At 42.1% G+C, this 12,932-nt stretch overlaps 1 protein-coding gene across 4 annotated transcripts in view; it reads left to right on the top strand.

Annotated features, from left to right (window-relative positions):
* LOC132348939 (cytochrome P450 3A24-like) overlaps window positions 1–8,753 on the top strand; it is a 95,258-nt gene extending 86,505 nt beyond the window's left edge. For all 4 annotated transcript variants that reach the window (XM_059896946.1, XM_059896948.1, XM_059896947.1 and 1 more), the window contains 2 exons: window positions 5,414–5,576; window positions 8,249–8,753. In XM_059896946.1, coding sequence (XP_059752929.1) covers window positions 5,414–5,576; window positions 8,249–8,344 — 259 coding nt within the window. In that variant the 3' untranslated portion in view covers window positions 8,345–8,753. The remainder of the gene's footprint in view (window positions 1–5,413; window positions 5,577–8,248) is intronic.
* Window positions 8,754–12,932: the final 4,179 nt, after the last annotated feature.

Here is a 12,932-nt window from a genome sequence, read left to right as displayed (position 1 = left end):
CTGTTTGTATCATCTTTAATTTCTTTCATCCATGTCTTATAGTTTTCTGCATACAGGTCTTTTGTCTCCTTAGGTAGGTTTATTCCTAGGTATTTTATTCTTTTTGTTGCACTGGTAAATGGGAGTGTTTCCTTAATTTCTCTTTCAGATTTTTCATCATTAGTGTACAGGAATGCAAGAGATTTCTGTGCATTAATTTTGTATCCTGCTACTTTACCAAATTCATTGATTAGCTCTAGTAGTTTTCTGGTAAAGTCTTTAGGATTGTCTATGTATAGTATCATGTCATCTGCAGACAGTGACAGCTTTACTTCTTCTTTTCCGATTTGGACTCCTTTTATTTCTTTTTCTTCTCTGATTGCTGTGGCTAAAACTTCCAAAACCATGTTGAATAATAGTGGTGAGAGTGGGCAACCTTGTCTTGTTCCTGATCTTAGTGGAAATGGTTTCAGTTTTTCACCATTGAGAATGATGTTGGCTGTGGGTTTGTCATATATGGCCTTTATTATGTTGAGGTAAGTTCCCTCTCTGCCTACCTTCTGGAGGATTTTTATCATAAACAGGTGTTGAATTTTGTCAAAAGCTTTTTCTGCATCTATTGAGATGATCATATGGTTTTTATCCTTCAATTTGTTAATATGGTATATCACAGTGATTGATTTGCGTATATTGAAGAATCCTTGCATTCCTGAGATAAACCCACTTGATCATGGTGTATGATCCTTTTAATGTGCTGTTGGATTCTGTTTGCTAGTATTTTGTTGAGCATTTTTGCATCTATGTTCATCAGTGATATTGGCCTATAGTTTTCTTTCTTTGTGACATCTTTGTCTGGTTTTGGTATCAGGGTGATGGTGGCCTTGTAGAATGAGTTTGGGAGTGATCCTCCCTCAGCTATATTTTGGAAGAGTTTGAGAAGGATAGGTGTTAGCTCTTCTCTAAATGTTTGATAGAATTCACCTGTGAAGCCATCTGGTCCTGGGCTTTTGTTTGTTGGAAGATTTTTTTTTTTTTTTTTTTTTTTTATGGCTGTGTTGGGTCTTCGTTTCTGTGCGAGGGCTTTCTCTAGTTGCGGCAAGCGGGAGCCACTCTTCATCGCGGTGTGCGGGCCTCTTACTATCGCGGCCTCTCTTGTTGCAGAGCACAGGCTCCAGACACGCAGGCTCAGCAATTGTGGCTCATGGGCCTAGTCGCTCCACGGCATGTGGGATCTTCCCAGACCAGGGCTCGAACCCATGTCCCCTGCATTGGTAGGCAGATTCTCAACCACTGCGCCACCAGGGAAGCCCTGTTGGAAGATTTTTAATCACAGTCTCAATTTCAGTGCTTGTGATTGGTATGTTTATATTTTCTATTTCTTCCTGGTTCAGTCTTGGAAAGTTGTGCTTTTCTAAGAATTTGTCCATTTCTTCCAGGTTGTCCATTTTATTGGCATATAGTTGCTTGTAGTAATCTCTCATGATCCTTTGTATTTCTGCAGTGTCAGTTGTTACTTCTCCTTTTTCATTTCTAATTCTATTGATTTGAGTCTTCTCTCTTTTTTTCTTGATGAGTCTGCCTAATGGTTTATCAAATTTGTTTATCTTCTCAAAGAACCAGCTTTTAGTTTTATTGGTCTTTGCTATTGTATCCTTCATCTCTTTTTCATTTATTTCTGATCTGATCTTTATGATTTCTTTCCTTCTGCTAACTTTGGGGTTTTTGTGTTCTTCTTTCTCTAATTGCTTTAGGTGTAAGGTTAGGTTGTTAATTTGAGATGTTTCTTGTTTCTTGAGGTAGGCTTGTATAGCTATAAACTTCCCTCTTAAAACTGCTTTTGCTGCATCCCATAGGTTTTGGGTCGTCATGTTTTCATTGTCATTTATTTCTAGGTATTTTTTGATTCCCTCTTTGATTTCTTCTGTGATCTCTTGGTTATTAAGTAGTGTATTATTTAGCCTCCATGTGTTTGTATTTTTTACAGATGTTTTCCTGTAATTGATATCTAGTCTTATAGTGTTGTGGTCAGAAAAGATACTTGATACAATTTCAATTTTCTTAAATTTACCAAGGCTTGATTTGTGACCCAAGATATGATCTATCCTGGAGAATGTTCCATGAGCACTTGAGAAGAAAGTGTATTCTGTTGTTTTTGGATGGAATGTCCTATAAATATCAATTAAGTCCATCTTGTTTAATGTATCATTTAAAGCTTGTGTTTCCTTATTTATTTTCATTTTGGGTGATCTGTCCATTGGTGAAAGTGGGGTGTTAAAGTCCCCTACTCTGACTGTGTTATTGTTGATTTCCCCTTTTATGGCTGTTAGCATTTGCCTTATGTATTGAGGTGCTCCTATGTTGGCTGCATAAATAGTTACAATTGTTATATCTTCTTCTTGGATTGATCCCTTGATCATTATGTAGGGTCCTTCTTTGTCTCTTATTATAGTCTTTATTTTAAAGTCTATTTTGTCTAATATGAGAATTGCTACTCCAGCTTTCTTTTGATTTCCACTTGCATGGAATATCTTTTTCCATCCCCTGACTTTCAGTCTGTATGTGTCCCTAGGTCTGAAATGGGTCTCTTGCAGACAGCATATATATGGTTCTTGTTTTTGTATCCATTCAGCCAGTCTACGTCTTTTGGTTGGAGCATTTAATCCATTTACATTTAAGGTAATTATCAATATGTATGTTCCTATTACCATTTTCTTAATTGTTTTCAGTTTGTTATTGTAGGTCTTTTCCTTCTCTTGTGTTTCCTGCCTGGAGAAGTTCCTTTAGCATTTGTTGTAAAGCTGGTTTTGTGGTGCTGAATTCTCTTAGCTTTTGCTTGTCTGTAAAGGTTTTCATTTCTCCATCGAATCTGAATGAGATACTTGCTGGGTAGAGTAATCTTGGCTGTAGGTTTTTCCCTTTCATCACTTTAAATATGTCCTGCCACTCCCTTCTGGTTTGCAGAGTTTCTGCTGAAAGATCAACTGTTAACCTTATGGGGATTCCCTTGTATGTTATGTGTTGTGTTTCCCTTGCTGCTTTTAATATTTTTTCTTTGTATTTAATTTTTGATAGTTTGATTAATATATGTCTTGGCGTGTTCCTCCTTGGATTTATCCTATATGGGACTCTCTGTGCTTCCTGGACTTGATTAACTATTTCTTTTCCCATATTAGGGAAGTTTTTGACTATAATCTCTTCAAATATTTTCTCAGTCTCTTTCTTTTTCTCTTCTTCTTCTGGGACCCCTATAATTCGAATGTTGGTGTGTTTAATGTTGTCCCAGAGGTCTCTGAGACTGTTCTCAATTATTTTCATTCTTTTTTCTTTATTCTGCTCTGCAGTAGTTATTTCCACTATTTTATCTTCCAGGTCACTTATCCGTTCTTCTGCCTCAGTTATTCTGCCGTAGATTCCTTCTAGAGAATTTTTAATTTCATTTATTTTGTTGTTCGTCATTGTTTGTTTGCTCTTTAGGTCTTCTAGGTCCTTGTTAAACGTTTCTTGTATTTTCTCCATTCTATTTCCAAGATTTTGGATCATCTTTACTGTCATTACTTGAATTATTTTTCAGGTAGACTGCCTATTTCCTCTTCATTTGTTTGGTCTGGTGGGTTTTTACCTTGCTCCTTCATCTGCTGTGTGTTTCTCTGTCTTCTCATTTTGCTTAACTTACTTTGTTTGGGGTCTCCTTTTTGCAGGCTGCAGGTTCATAGTTCCCGCTGTTTTTGGTGTCTGCCCCCAGTGGCTATGGTTGGTTCAGTGGGTTGTGTAGGCTTCCTGGTGGAGGGGACTAGTGCCTGTGTTCTGCTGGATGAGGCTGGATCTTGTCTTTCTGGTGGGCAGGACTGCATCTGATGGTGTGTTTTGGGGTGTCTGTGACCTTATTATGATTTTAGGCAGCCTCTCTGCTAACGGATGGGGTTGTGTTCCTGTGTTGCTAGTTGTTTGGCATAGGGTGTCCAGCACTGGAGCTTGCTGGTCATTGAGTGGAGCTGGGTCTTAGCGTTGAGATGGCGATCTCTGGGAGAGCTTTCGCCGTTTGATATTACGTGGAGCCGGGAGGTCTCTGGTGGACCAGTGTCCTGAACTCGGCCCTCCCACCTCAGAGGCACAGGCCTGACACCTGGCCGGAGCACCAAGACCCTGTCAGCCACACGGAATTATCAAGATAGTGGTCACTGGCAAGTGAAACCACAAGAGAAGAGGCCCGTGCTATGCCTGGTCCTGCTGAGCAATTTTCAGACTTCAGCTCATTCTGGCAAGAGGGCGACTGGGTCAGCGAGGCAGGGTGGGGTCCGTGAGGCGGGCGGCGCTCAGCTGGTGCGCGGCCTGAGGGGGCCGGTCGAAGCCCTCGGGGAAGGCCAACGGCGGCCCAGCCTCTGGCCTCCTGCAGCTGTGGCCTCTTAGGGGTCTCCCTCCCGGCGTCAACTGGCTCTCACTCCTGCTTTGGCGGCTGTGCCTTTACCCTGAGCTTCTTCACTAGGCGAGCACTCCCTGAGGTGACACGCAAAAAGCGCGGGCCCAGCTGAAGTGCGAGAAACGGGAGCGGAGCCACCTGAAATACTTTCAATGTACCTGTATGTGCACATTCCCTGCTTAACAACCATCAGCCCATGTCTCTGTCCCATCCACATGCCACTGCTGCCCTTCTCCATGTTATTTTAAGTCACATTGTCTGTAAATATTACAAAATGTTTTGCAAAATAGGGCCTCTTTAAAATATACATAACTGCAACGCCATTATCACTTTCCCCAAATATACATTTTTTCCTTGACATATTCAAATATCGAGGAGTCAAATTTGAATAGAACAGATGTCTAACCATCAAGGAATTTATAGGCTAGTGGAACAGATAGACAAGGAAATCAGTGATTATTCTGGAGTAGAGTCATATGCCCAGGTACATATTCTGACCTAAGCATCCCCTGTGTGTGGGAGAGAAAGACAGAGAGACAGACAGAGAATGACACAAGGGAATTGGAAGGGAAAGGAGAGGAAAACAATTGAAAAATAACAATTTAAATACTCAGAAACGTTTCTCCAGCTTCCTTCCCCCATGAGCACGTGACCAACATAAGTGTGTGTGGAGATGGGAACCCATGTTTCCTTCAGTCAGTCTCATTTCCTAACTGCCATTCAGAGTGTGAACATCTCACCACCCTGAATGTAATTTTAGTGTTTAAAGATAAATTTTCTTTAAACAGCATTTATCTCATCTCCTCAACAGGACTGAAAGCGCCTATAGAGTCAGGGGAATGGGAAGGACCTGGAACTTTCCATTCTCACACATAATAACCACAGCAGGATTCAATGACTAGACCACACAGATATCTCTTATGCTACTGGTCCAAGAGTTAAGTTAAAACCTCAGATCTGGAGCTCTTGTGGTTTTTCTGTTTCATTAACTTGTTTCGTCTACTTTTATGATTACAGGTTCAGTAAGAAGAACAAGGACAGCATAAATCCTTACACATACCTGCCTTTTGGAACTGGACCCCGAAACTGCATTGGCATGAGATTTGTTATCATGAACATGAAACTTGCTCTCGTCAGAATCCTGCAGAACTTCTCCTTCAAACCTTGTAAAGAAACACAGGTCAGTAGTTAATTTTCTGCATGAATAACATTTTATTGGGAGTTTTTTTTTTTTTTAGCTGATGGGTCTCTATATATCTAAGCATGTTATCAATTCAAAGAATAATTTTTTCTATTAGCCAGAGAATCTGTTTGGAGCCATCTGAAATCTTTAATTGTCAATCATCCATGGAGGGCTAAGTCTGTGACTTTATAAAGTCCCAACTATAAAGGTCATCTAGAGTCAATGCAGTTAGCATGAGATGATTATACACAGTGCATTGAACTTCAGAAACATCTTAAATTTGGTTTCAAGTCCACTGGAATGCAGGGAAGTGTGTGCACAGTCATGAGAGCACACACTGAACAGTCATGGCTTTTCAGTGATGCTCTTCCCCGCCAGAACTTACAGAAGCTCTCCTGACAGCGGTTCTCAGCCTCTGCTTGTATAATGAAATTGATGGGGAGCTTTAAAAAAGCCTTGATGCCTAAGTCATCTCAGACTTTCTAAAATAATTCACCCGGAGTGTGGCATTCAAAGCGGCCCCACTGATTCTCCTGTGCAGCCACAGTGAGAACCCCTGATGGAAAGCATTTCTGCCAGATGTGAAGGACTCCCACAGCCCCCTCACCTTCCAGGGGTCCTGCTGCCATCAAGATGGGCTCCCTTTACATTCTAATAATAACTCTGTGTGCTCTTCCCCGCCCCCATTCTATTCTTCCCCCTTCAAGTTCTAGTTCAATCCCGAGCCCCTCCCTGGAGCCTTCTCCACCCAGTCCAGAGCCCACTCTCCCCTCTGCTCTGTTATCAGTTCCCACAGGCTGGCATCATGGTTCCTACCACCTAACTTAACACTTTGTCATGGAACCATCCAGTTTGGTTCTTATGTTTTCTTTGCCCCTAAGAATGCCCTTAACTCTAGCTCCTCATTTTATTCCTTTAATAAACTCCCAATGCTGCCTTGCTGTCATCCAGTAAATGCTTGAAGAGTGACTTGCAGTTGATTTAGAGTTCTGGGACACAAATTATGTACAGTTTGAACTTTTAAAATATAAAAAAATGACATGTAAGTGCATGCTTAGTGTGTGTGTGTCTATTTGTCTGCAGGGGAAATATATGTATGTCATATGAAATTTTAAAATACAAGGTGTTACATATATAGAAAGATCTGGAATCTCTCCTCTGAGGAGCACAAAGAACAGTTGCCATTGTTCATTCATATCAAGCACGGCCCTGTACTAAGGCTTATTTCTAGGAGTCACACATTTAGTAAGCAGCTGCCCCACTTGAGTAGGCTTTCTCAGGGAAGGGGAGGAAAGAGACGGTTTCCGTTTTACTTGTGGGCATCTGTGTGTCCGTACTGTAGGTGTGTACAGACAGGGGACTCAGCCCTGAGAGAAAGGAGGCCTCTGGCACACCTGGGAAGGGCAGATGCTCCCTGAAGCTCCACCCAGGCATCCACAGGCTGGGGCTTCTCCCTCCACGACAATTTGCTTGCCCTTCAGTCAACTGAGATGAGAAGGTCGCTGTTGGTTCCCCCAACTCTGAAGGAGTGACTGGGTGAGAAAGGGGCTAAAAGTCTCAGACCAAACACTGTGGTCATCAGAAGTTCACCATTTGCACTACACTTGGAGCCAGGAGGTGTTAAGAAACAGACATAATGCTTCACAACGACCTCTTCCCATCATGAAATTGGGTGGATTCTACTGGGAGAGGTGATTGGACGCTTTAGAAGTTGAGGAATGTACTTACAATTAAAATTGTAATACCTACTCAGGATTACCTTGTAAGTTCCAACATACACAAAATTACCTCTATATGCTTTTCGAGAAATTTTGCCATAATGCCTAATAATCTGATATGTTTTTAAAACTCAGTATTTTTGCTTAAAATTTAAATCAATAAAGAACACAGGCCAACCTGATTTTGTATCAAGCCTGGTACAGAATAGGTGCTCAATAGATATTTTGCAGAATGAATGATGGATGAATTCTTTCACTATCCCTCTTGACACAGCTTATAGAATAAATATAAAGAATCAATGATAGGTAGGGAGAATTGAATGAAGGTGTGCAAAAGGTACAAACTTCCAGTTATAAATAAGTACTAGGGCTATAATGCAAAACATGATGACTATTGTTAATATTTCTGTATGGTATAAGAGAGTAGGTCCTAAGAGTTCTCACAAAGGGAGAATAATATTTATTTCTTTCTCTTTTCCTTTCCTATCTATATGGGATGATGAATGTTAACAAAACTGTGGTAATAATTTTATGATATATGTAAGTCAAATCATTATGCTGTACACCTTAAATTTATGCACTGCTGTAAGTCAACTATATTGCAATAAAAATGGAAGTTAAATTCTGATAGGACATGATAAGGGAATACCGTGAACAACTGTATTCCCATATGTTTTATAATACACGTTAAATAGACCAATTCTCTGAAAGACACAAACTATTAACATTCAATCAAGAAAATATAGATATCCTGGCTGTCCCTATATCTGTCCCTCTATCTATCAAACATATTGAATCAGTAGTTTAAAAAAATCAAATATACATGATGCTAAAAGTAGCTTTTACATGTTTGTAAAGCATTATTGTCCATAATGTATCTCGTCTACTTTGCTTTTTTTTGTTGGTGGGGCTCCATTAATCGGTTCTCATGTGTTTGTTTAAATGTTGCAGATCCCCCTGAAATTGCTCACTCAAGGACTTACGCAAGTGGAAAAACCTGTTGTCCTAAAGGTTGTGTCAAGAGATGCGACCATAAGTGGAGCCTGACTTTCTCGAAGGACGTGGGCTTTGATCTTCAAGGAAGCTGTATCTGAGAACACCTGAGACTTTACTTACTTTGTGATAAAACCATTAAATGAAGATGGGCTTCACCTACTGCCCTTGATGGATGACTAGGTATTCTGCCCAATCATTTAGCTTTCTCATTGTCTATGTGGAGTGTTATATATTGCGTCATATAAAGGAGGTGACAAGTAAGTGCCGGATACTCAACTTCATGGGTTCTCCTAGGACCATCTCCATCCACCTCCAGTTAGTACCATCTACTCCTCCTGAGCACTGATCAGAACGAAAATTTCTCAACAAACTCTAATGAAAATAAGAACGATTGTGGTGACTGAAGTAGTGACATTTATCTCACAGATTTTATTTTGAATATTCTAAATTAAATATTATATTGAGCAAGTCAATAAATACCTCTTTACAAAAGTATTATCTGATGCCTTTGTGCACATTAGGGGGAATGTATACAGCAGAATCAGAGAGATTCAGGGACTAAATGCTTTTGACCATCACAATCCCTGGTGGGTGGGGCCTTTTAAAAACTCCAGGTTGACATATTAAATAGGTAAGAGTTCATTGACTGTGACTTTGCCCAGTGCTTAGAAATCTGCCTTTTAAATCTACCTTTATAGTTTAAATCTACCTTTTTTGGAGCACATATGTTTTCTTTCTTTCTTTTTTTAAAATTAATTAATTAATTTATTTATTTATTTATTTTTGGTTGCGTTCAGTCTTCTTTGCTGCGCGCGGGCTTTCTCTAGTAGCGGCGAGTGGGGGCTACTCTTCATTGCAGTGTGCAGGCTTCTCATTGCCTTGGCGTCTCTTGTTGCAGAGCACGGGCTCTAGGTGTACGGGCTTCAGTAGTTGCAGAACGCAGGCTCAGTAGTTGTGGCTCATGGGCTCTAGAGCACAGGCTCAGTAGTTGTGGAGCACGGGCTTAGTTGCTCCGTGGCATGTGGGATCTTCCCGGACCCAGGGCTCAAACCCATGTCCCCTGCATTGGCAGGCGGGTTCTTAACCACTGCGCCACCAGGGAAGTCCTGGAGCACGTATGTTTTCATACCTCTTTGTATTCCATCCTCGACTCCCAACTGTCTTAATGCAATGAACTTGGAATAAAGGTGGCTGATTGGTCAGTTCATTGGGCAGAAAGGCTACAAGCACTGGTCAGTTTCATTTGGTATCAGAAGCGGCACAAGGCTCTTCCTTTCCCTTTTCTGCCCCTTCCCTCCCTTTTCCTTCCCCTGCCTTGCCCTCCTGGATAATCCAGCCCTAAACCAGTAAGTGGGACACAGAGGTGGGCAGCTCACACTGCAGGGCGGGAGCAGAGAAGGGGGCACAGTGACTCCAAGTCAGAGACAAAGTAGGGAATAGAGGGTGTCCACAGGGATGGCAGCCCGGCATGGGTGTGGGAACCCAAAATAACCCACTCGTAGGGGTGGCCTGTAACAGCAGCCAGAGCCTAACTAGGGTGTGGAGAACCCAAGTAGGGTAAGGGGAGGGGGCATCATGAGTGGAAAGGGATGGATCATGGATTGGGTACATAAAGGAGAGGTGATCAAGTAAGTAAATATATAAAGGATGGTGGAAGGCAGAATTCTCACTGTTGGAGAAGAGAGTCACTGATTCAGAGAGGGATAAAACCAGAATAAACCCCATGGAGTCAGTGATTGAAACTGAATGTATCAGTGTAAATCCATGCTTTTCTTTTCTTTTTTTTTAACTTTTTATTTTATATTGGAGTATAGCTGATCAACAATGTTGTGAGGGCTTCCCTGGTGATGCAGTGGTTAAGAATCCATCTGCTAATGCAAGGGGAATGGGTTCGAGCCCTGGTCCGGGAAGATCCCACATGCCGCGGGGCAACTAAGCCTGTGCGCCACAACTACTGAGCCTGAACTCTAGCGCCCGCAAGCCACAACTACTGAAGCCCGCACACCTAGACCCCGGGCTCTGCAACAAGAGAAGCCACCACAATGAGAAGCCCACACACGTCAATGAAGAGTAGCCCCCGCTCACCGCAACTATAGAAAGCCCACACAGCAACGAAGACCCAAGGCAGCCAAAAATTAAAAATAATAATAATTAAGTAAATCAATTTATAAAAACAAAACAAAACAATGTTGTGATAGTTTCAGGTGCACAGCAAAGGGACTCAGCCATATATATAAAGTATCCATTCTCCCCCAAACTCCCCTCCCATCCAGGCTGCCACATAACATTGAGCAGAGTTCCCTGTGCTATACAGTAGGTCCTTGTTTGTTATCCATTTTAAACATAGCAGTGTGTACATGTCAATCCCAAACTCCCTGACTATCCCCCCCGCTCTGTAATGATAAGCTTGTTCTCTAAGTCTGTGAGTCTGTTTCTGTTTTGTAAATAGGTTCATTTGTATCATTTCTTTTTAGAGTCTGCATATAAGGGTTATCATACGATATTTCTCTTTCTCTGTCTGACTTACTTCACTCAGTATGACAATCTCTAGGCCCATCCATGTTGCTGCAAATGGCATTATTTCATTCTTTTTAATGACTGAGTAATATTCCATTGTATATATGTACCACATCTTTTTTATCCATTCCTCTGTCGATGGACATAGGTTGCTTCCATGTCCTGGCTATTGTAAATAGTTCTGCAATGAGCACTGGGGTGTATGTATCCTTTTGGGCCATGTTTTTCTCCAGATATATGCCTAGAAGTGGGATTGCAGGGTCATATTAAATCCATGCTTTTCTATGTAGAGAGATGATAGCAGGCTGGATGATACAGACAGATGATAGATAGATAGATAGATGATAGATAGACAGATGACAGAGAGAGAGATACAGATATAGATAGATAGGTATGTGTGTGTGTTTGTGTAGCTACAAAAACACACAACACCTATTGCTTTCCACTGATATAGTGTAGAAACAGTAACACCCTAATAGCAATAAGCATACCTTGTGCCCAGATCTTGGATTATAAATATCATTTTCCACTGAAAGGAATTGGGCTCCTTAGAGAAATGGCTGATTCCAGGGCTGGGAAAGTACATGATGACGATGGACCGTCTTGGGCTAGAAAGCAAGGAAATGTAAACATTGAGGGGGATGTGTCCAAAGGACCCAGAAGCCAGCCTGAGGGGCTTCCACTGCCCAAATCAGAGACCATTTGAGCATCATAATAAATAAGGATAGTAAGAGCTGTTAAGCCATTCAAGAAAATAGGAAAACATGAGTACATACAGATATATGTAAATAAATTAACGGATGAATTGCAATTTGACGAGGAAACTTACATAGCTTCAAAGTAGTGCTGCTCAAAATACACATTAATTATAGAGCAGAAGGGGTAACTTCAGAGTGGAGGAACCTGGCAGACAGCCCTTTCCTCATCAGAGAGCAGCGTCAGGGATGGGGTGACTTGATCGTGCGTCACCTGATGGGACACAGTGAGAAGAACTCACCTCACCTGTGTGATATTCCTGCCAAGGAGGCAAACCTGAAAGAAATCCTGAAAAGAGTCAGACAAACCCAAACGGAGGAAGATTCTCCTCCTCATCTGTAACTGGTTTGGAATCTTCGAAAGAGTCAACGTCATGAAAACCAAAGATAGACTGAAAATGTTCCAGATGAAGGAGACTACAAAGAGGTAACATCTAAACACAACTCGAGGGCCGGGTCCTTCTGCTACAAGGACCTTGTTGGGACAGGTGGGGAACTGGGGGCTCTGAGATTAGACGGCAGTGATGTGTCAGCATTAACTTCCTGACTTGGAGGTCATATTGTGGTCATGTAGAGATGTCGTCGTCTGTGGGAGACTCAGGGGGTGTGAAATATCAGGTTGACAACTTTGAGATGGGTCAGGAAAATGGTCTTTCAACAGACACTTCGGTAAGTTTGTGATTGTTTGTTTAGGGTGGGGGTCACAAGGGTACCTTTTGGCTTATACGGCTCTCCCCCTCTCTCACCTTAGTTTTCTTTGTCTTGTTTTTTTCTAAGGAGATAGCACTACACCGTGCCCGATGAGTGGCTCTGAAGCTGGAGCTCCTGAGCTTAAAATCCCAGGACCGTCCGTCCAGGACTGAGTGTAGACTAATCAGTGGCTTTGGGCAAATCAGACAGGCCCCTCCATTCCTTGCATTGCTTGGTCCACAAAGTTTGGGCTGAATTTCAGTGCTTCTGTGCCCCTCAGCTGAATGCCACTGTGCACACATTAGCTCAGGCTCAGCCGCTGTCTTAGGTCTGGTTCCCTAAAAGCAGGGCCTGAGGGCTCTGGCACAAATAGTTTACTGAGAGAGTGATCTCAGGGGAAGGGAATGAGGGGAGCTGGGTTGGCAAGGGGAAAAGCTGGGTGAAGATGTGGTCTCTGTGGAGACTGATTCCACAGGAAGCCTGAAAGAGATTTGTAATACAGAGTAGATCCCACTTGGAGGCACAGGCCAGCCTTTTGTACCCCATCATAGACTGGTCTTCTTATCCCCCAGGAGGCACAAGCTCCCAGGTGAAGTGGCTTCAATTTGGCCCCGGGAGATTCTCTAGAGAGCAGGGCAGCCTTTAATCAGTAGCAGCCAATACTCGCAGTAACTGGG

Source organism: Balaenoptera ricei, chromosome 15, assembly GCF_028023285.1.
Source record: "Balaenoptera ricei isolate mBalRic1 chromosome 15, mBalRic1.hap2, whole genome shotgun sequence".
Taxonomy (NCBI): Eukaryota; Metazoa; Chordata; class Mammalia; order Artiodactyla; family Balaenopteridae; genus Balaenoptera; species Balaenoptera ricei.
The sequence above is the reverse complement of the archived record's forward strand: the minus strand, read 5'-3'. Positions and strand labels throughout refer to the sequence as shown.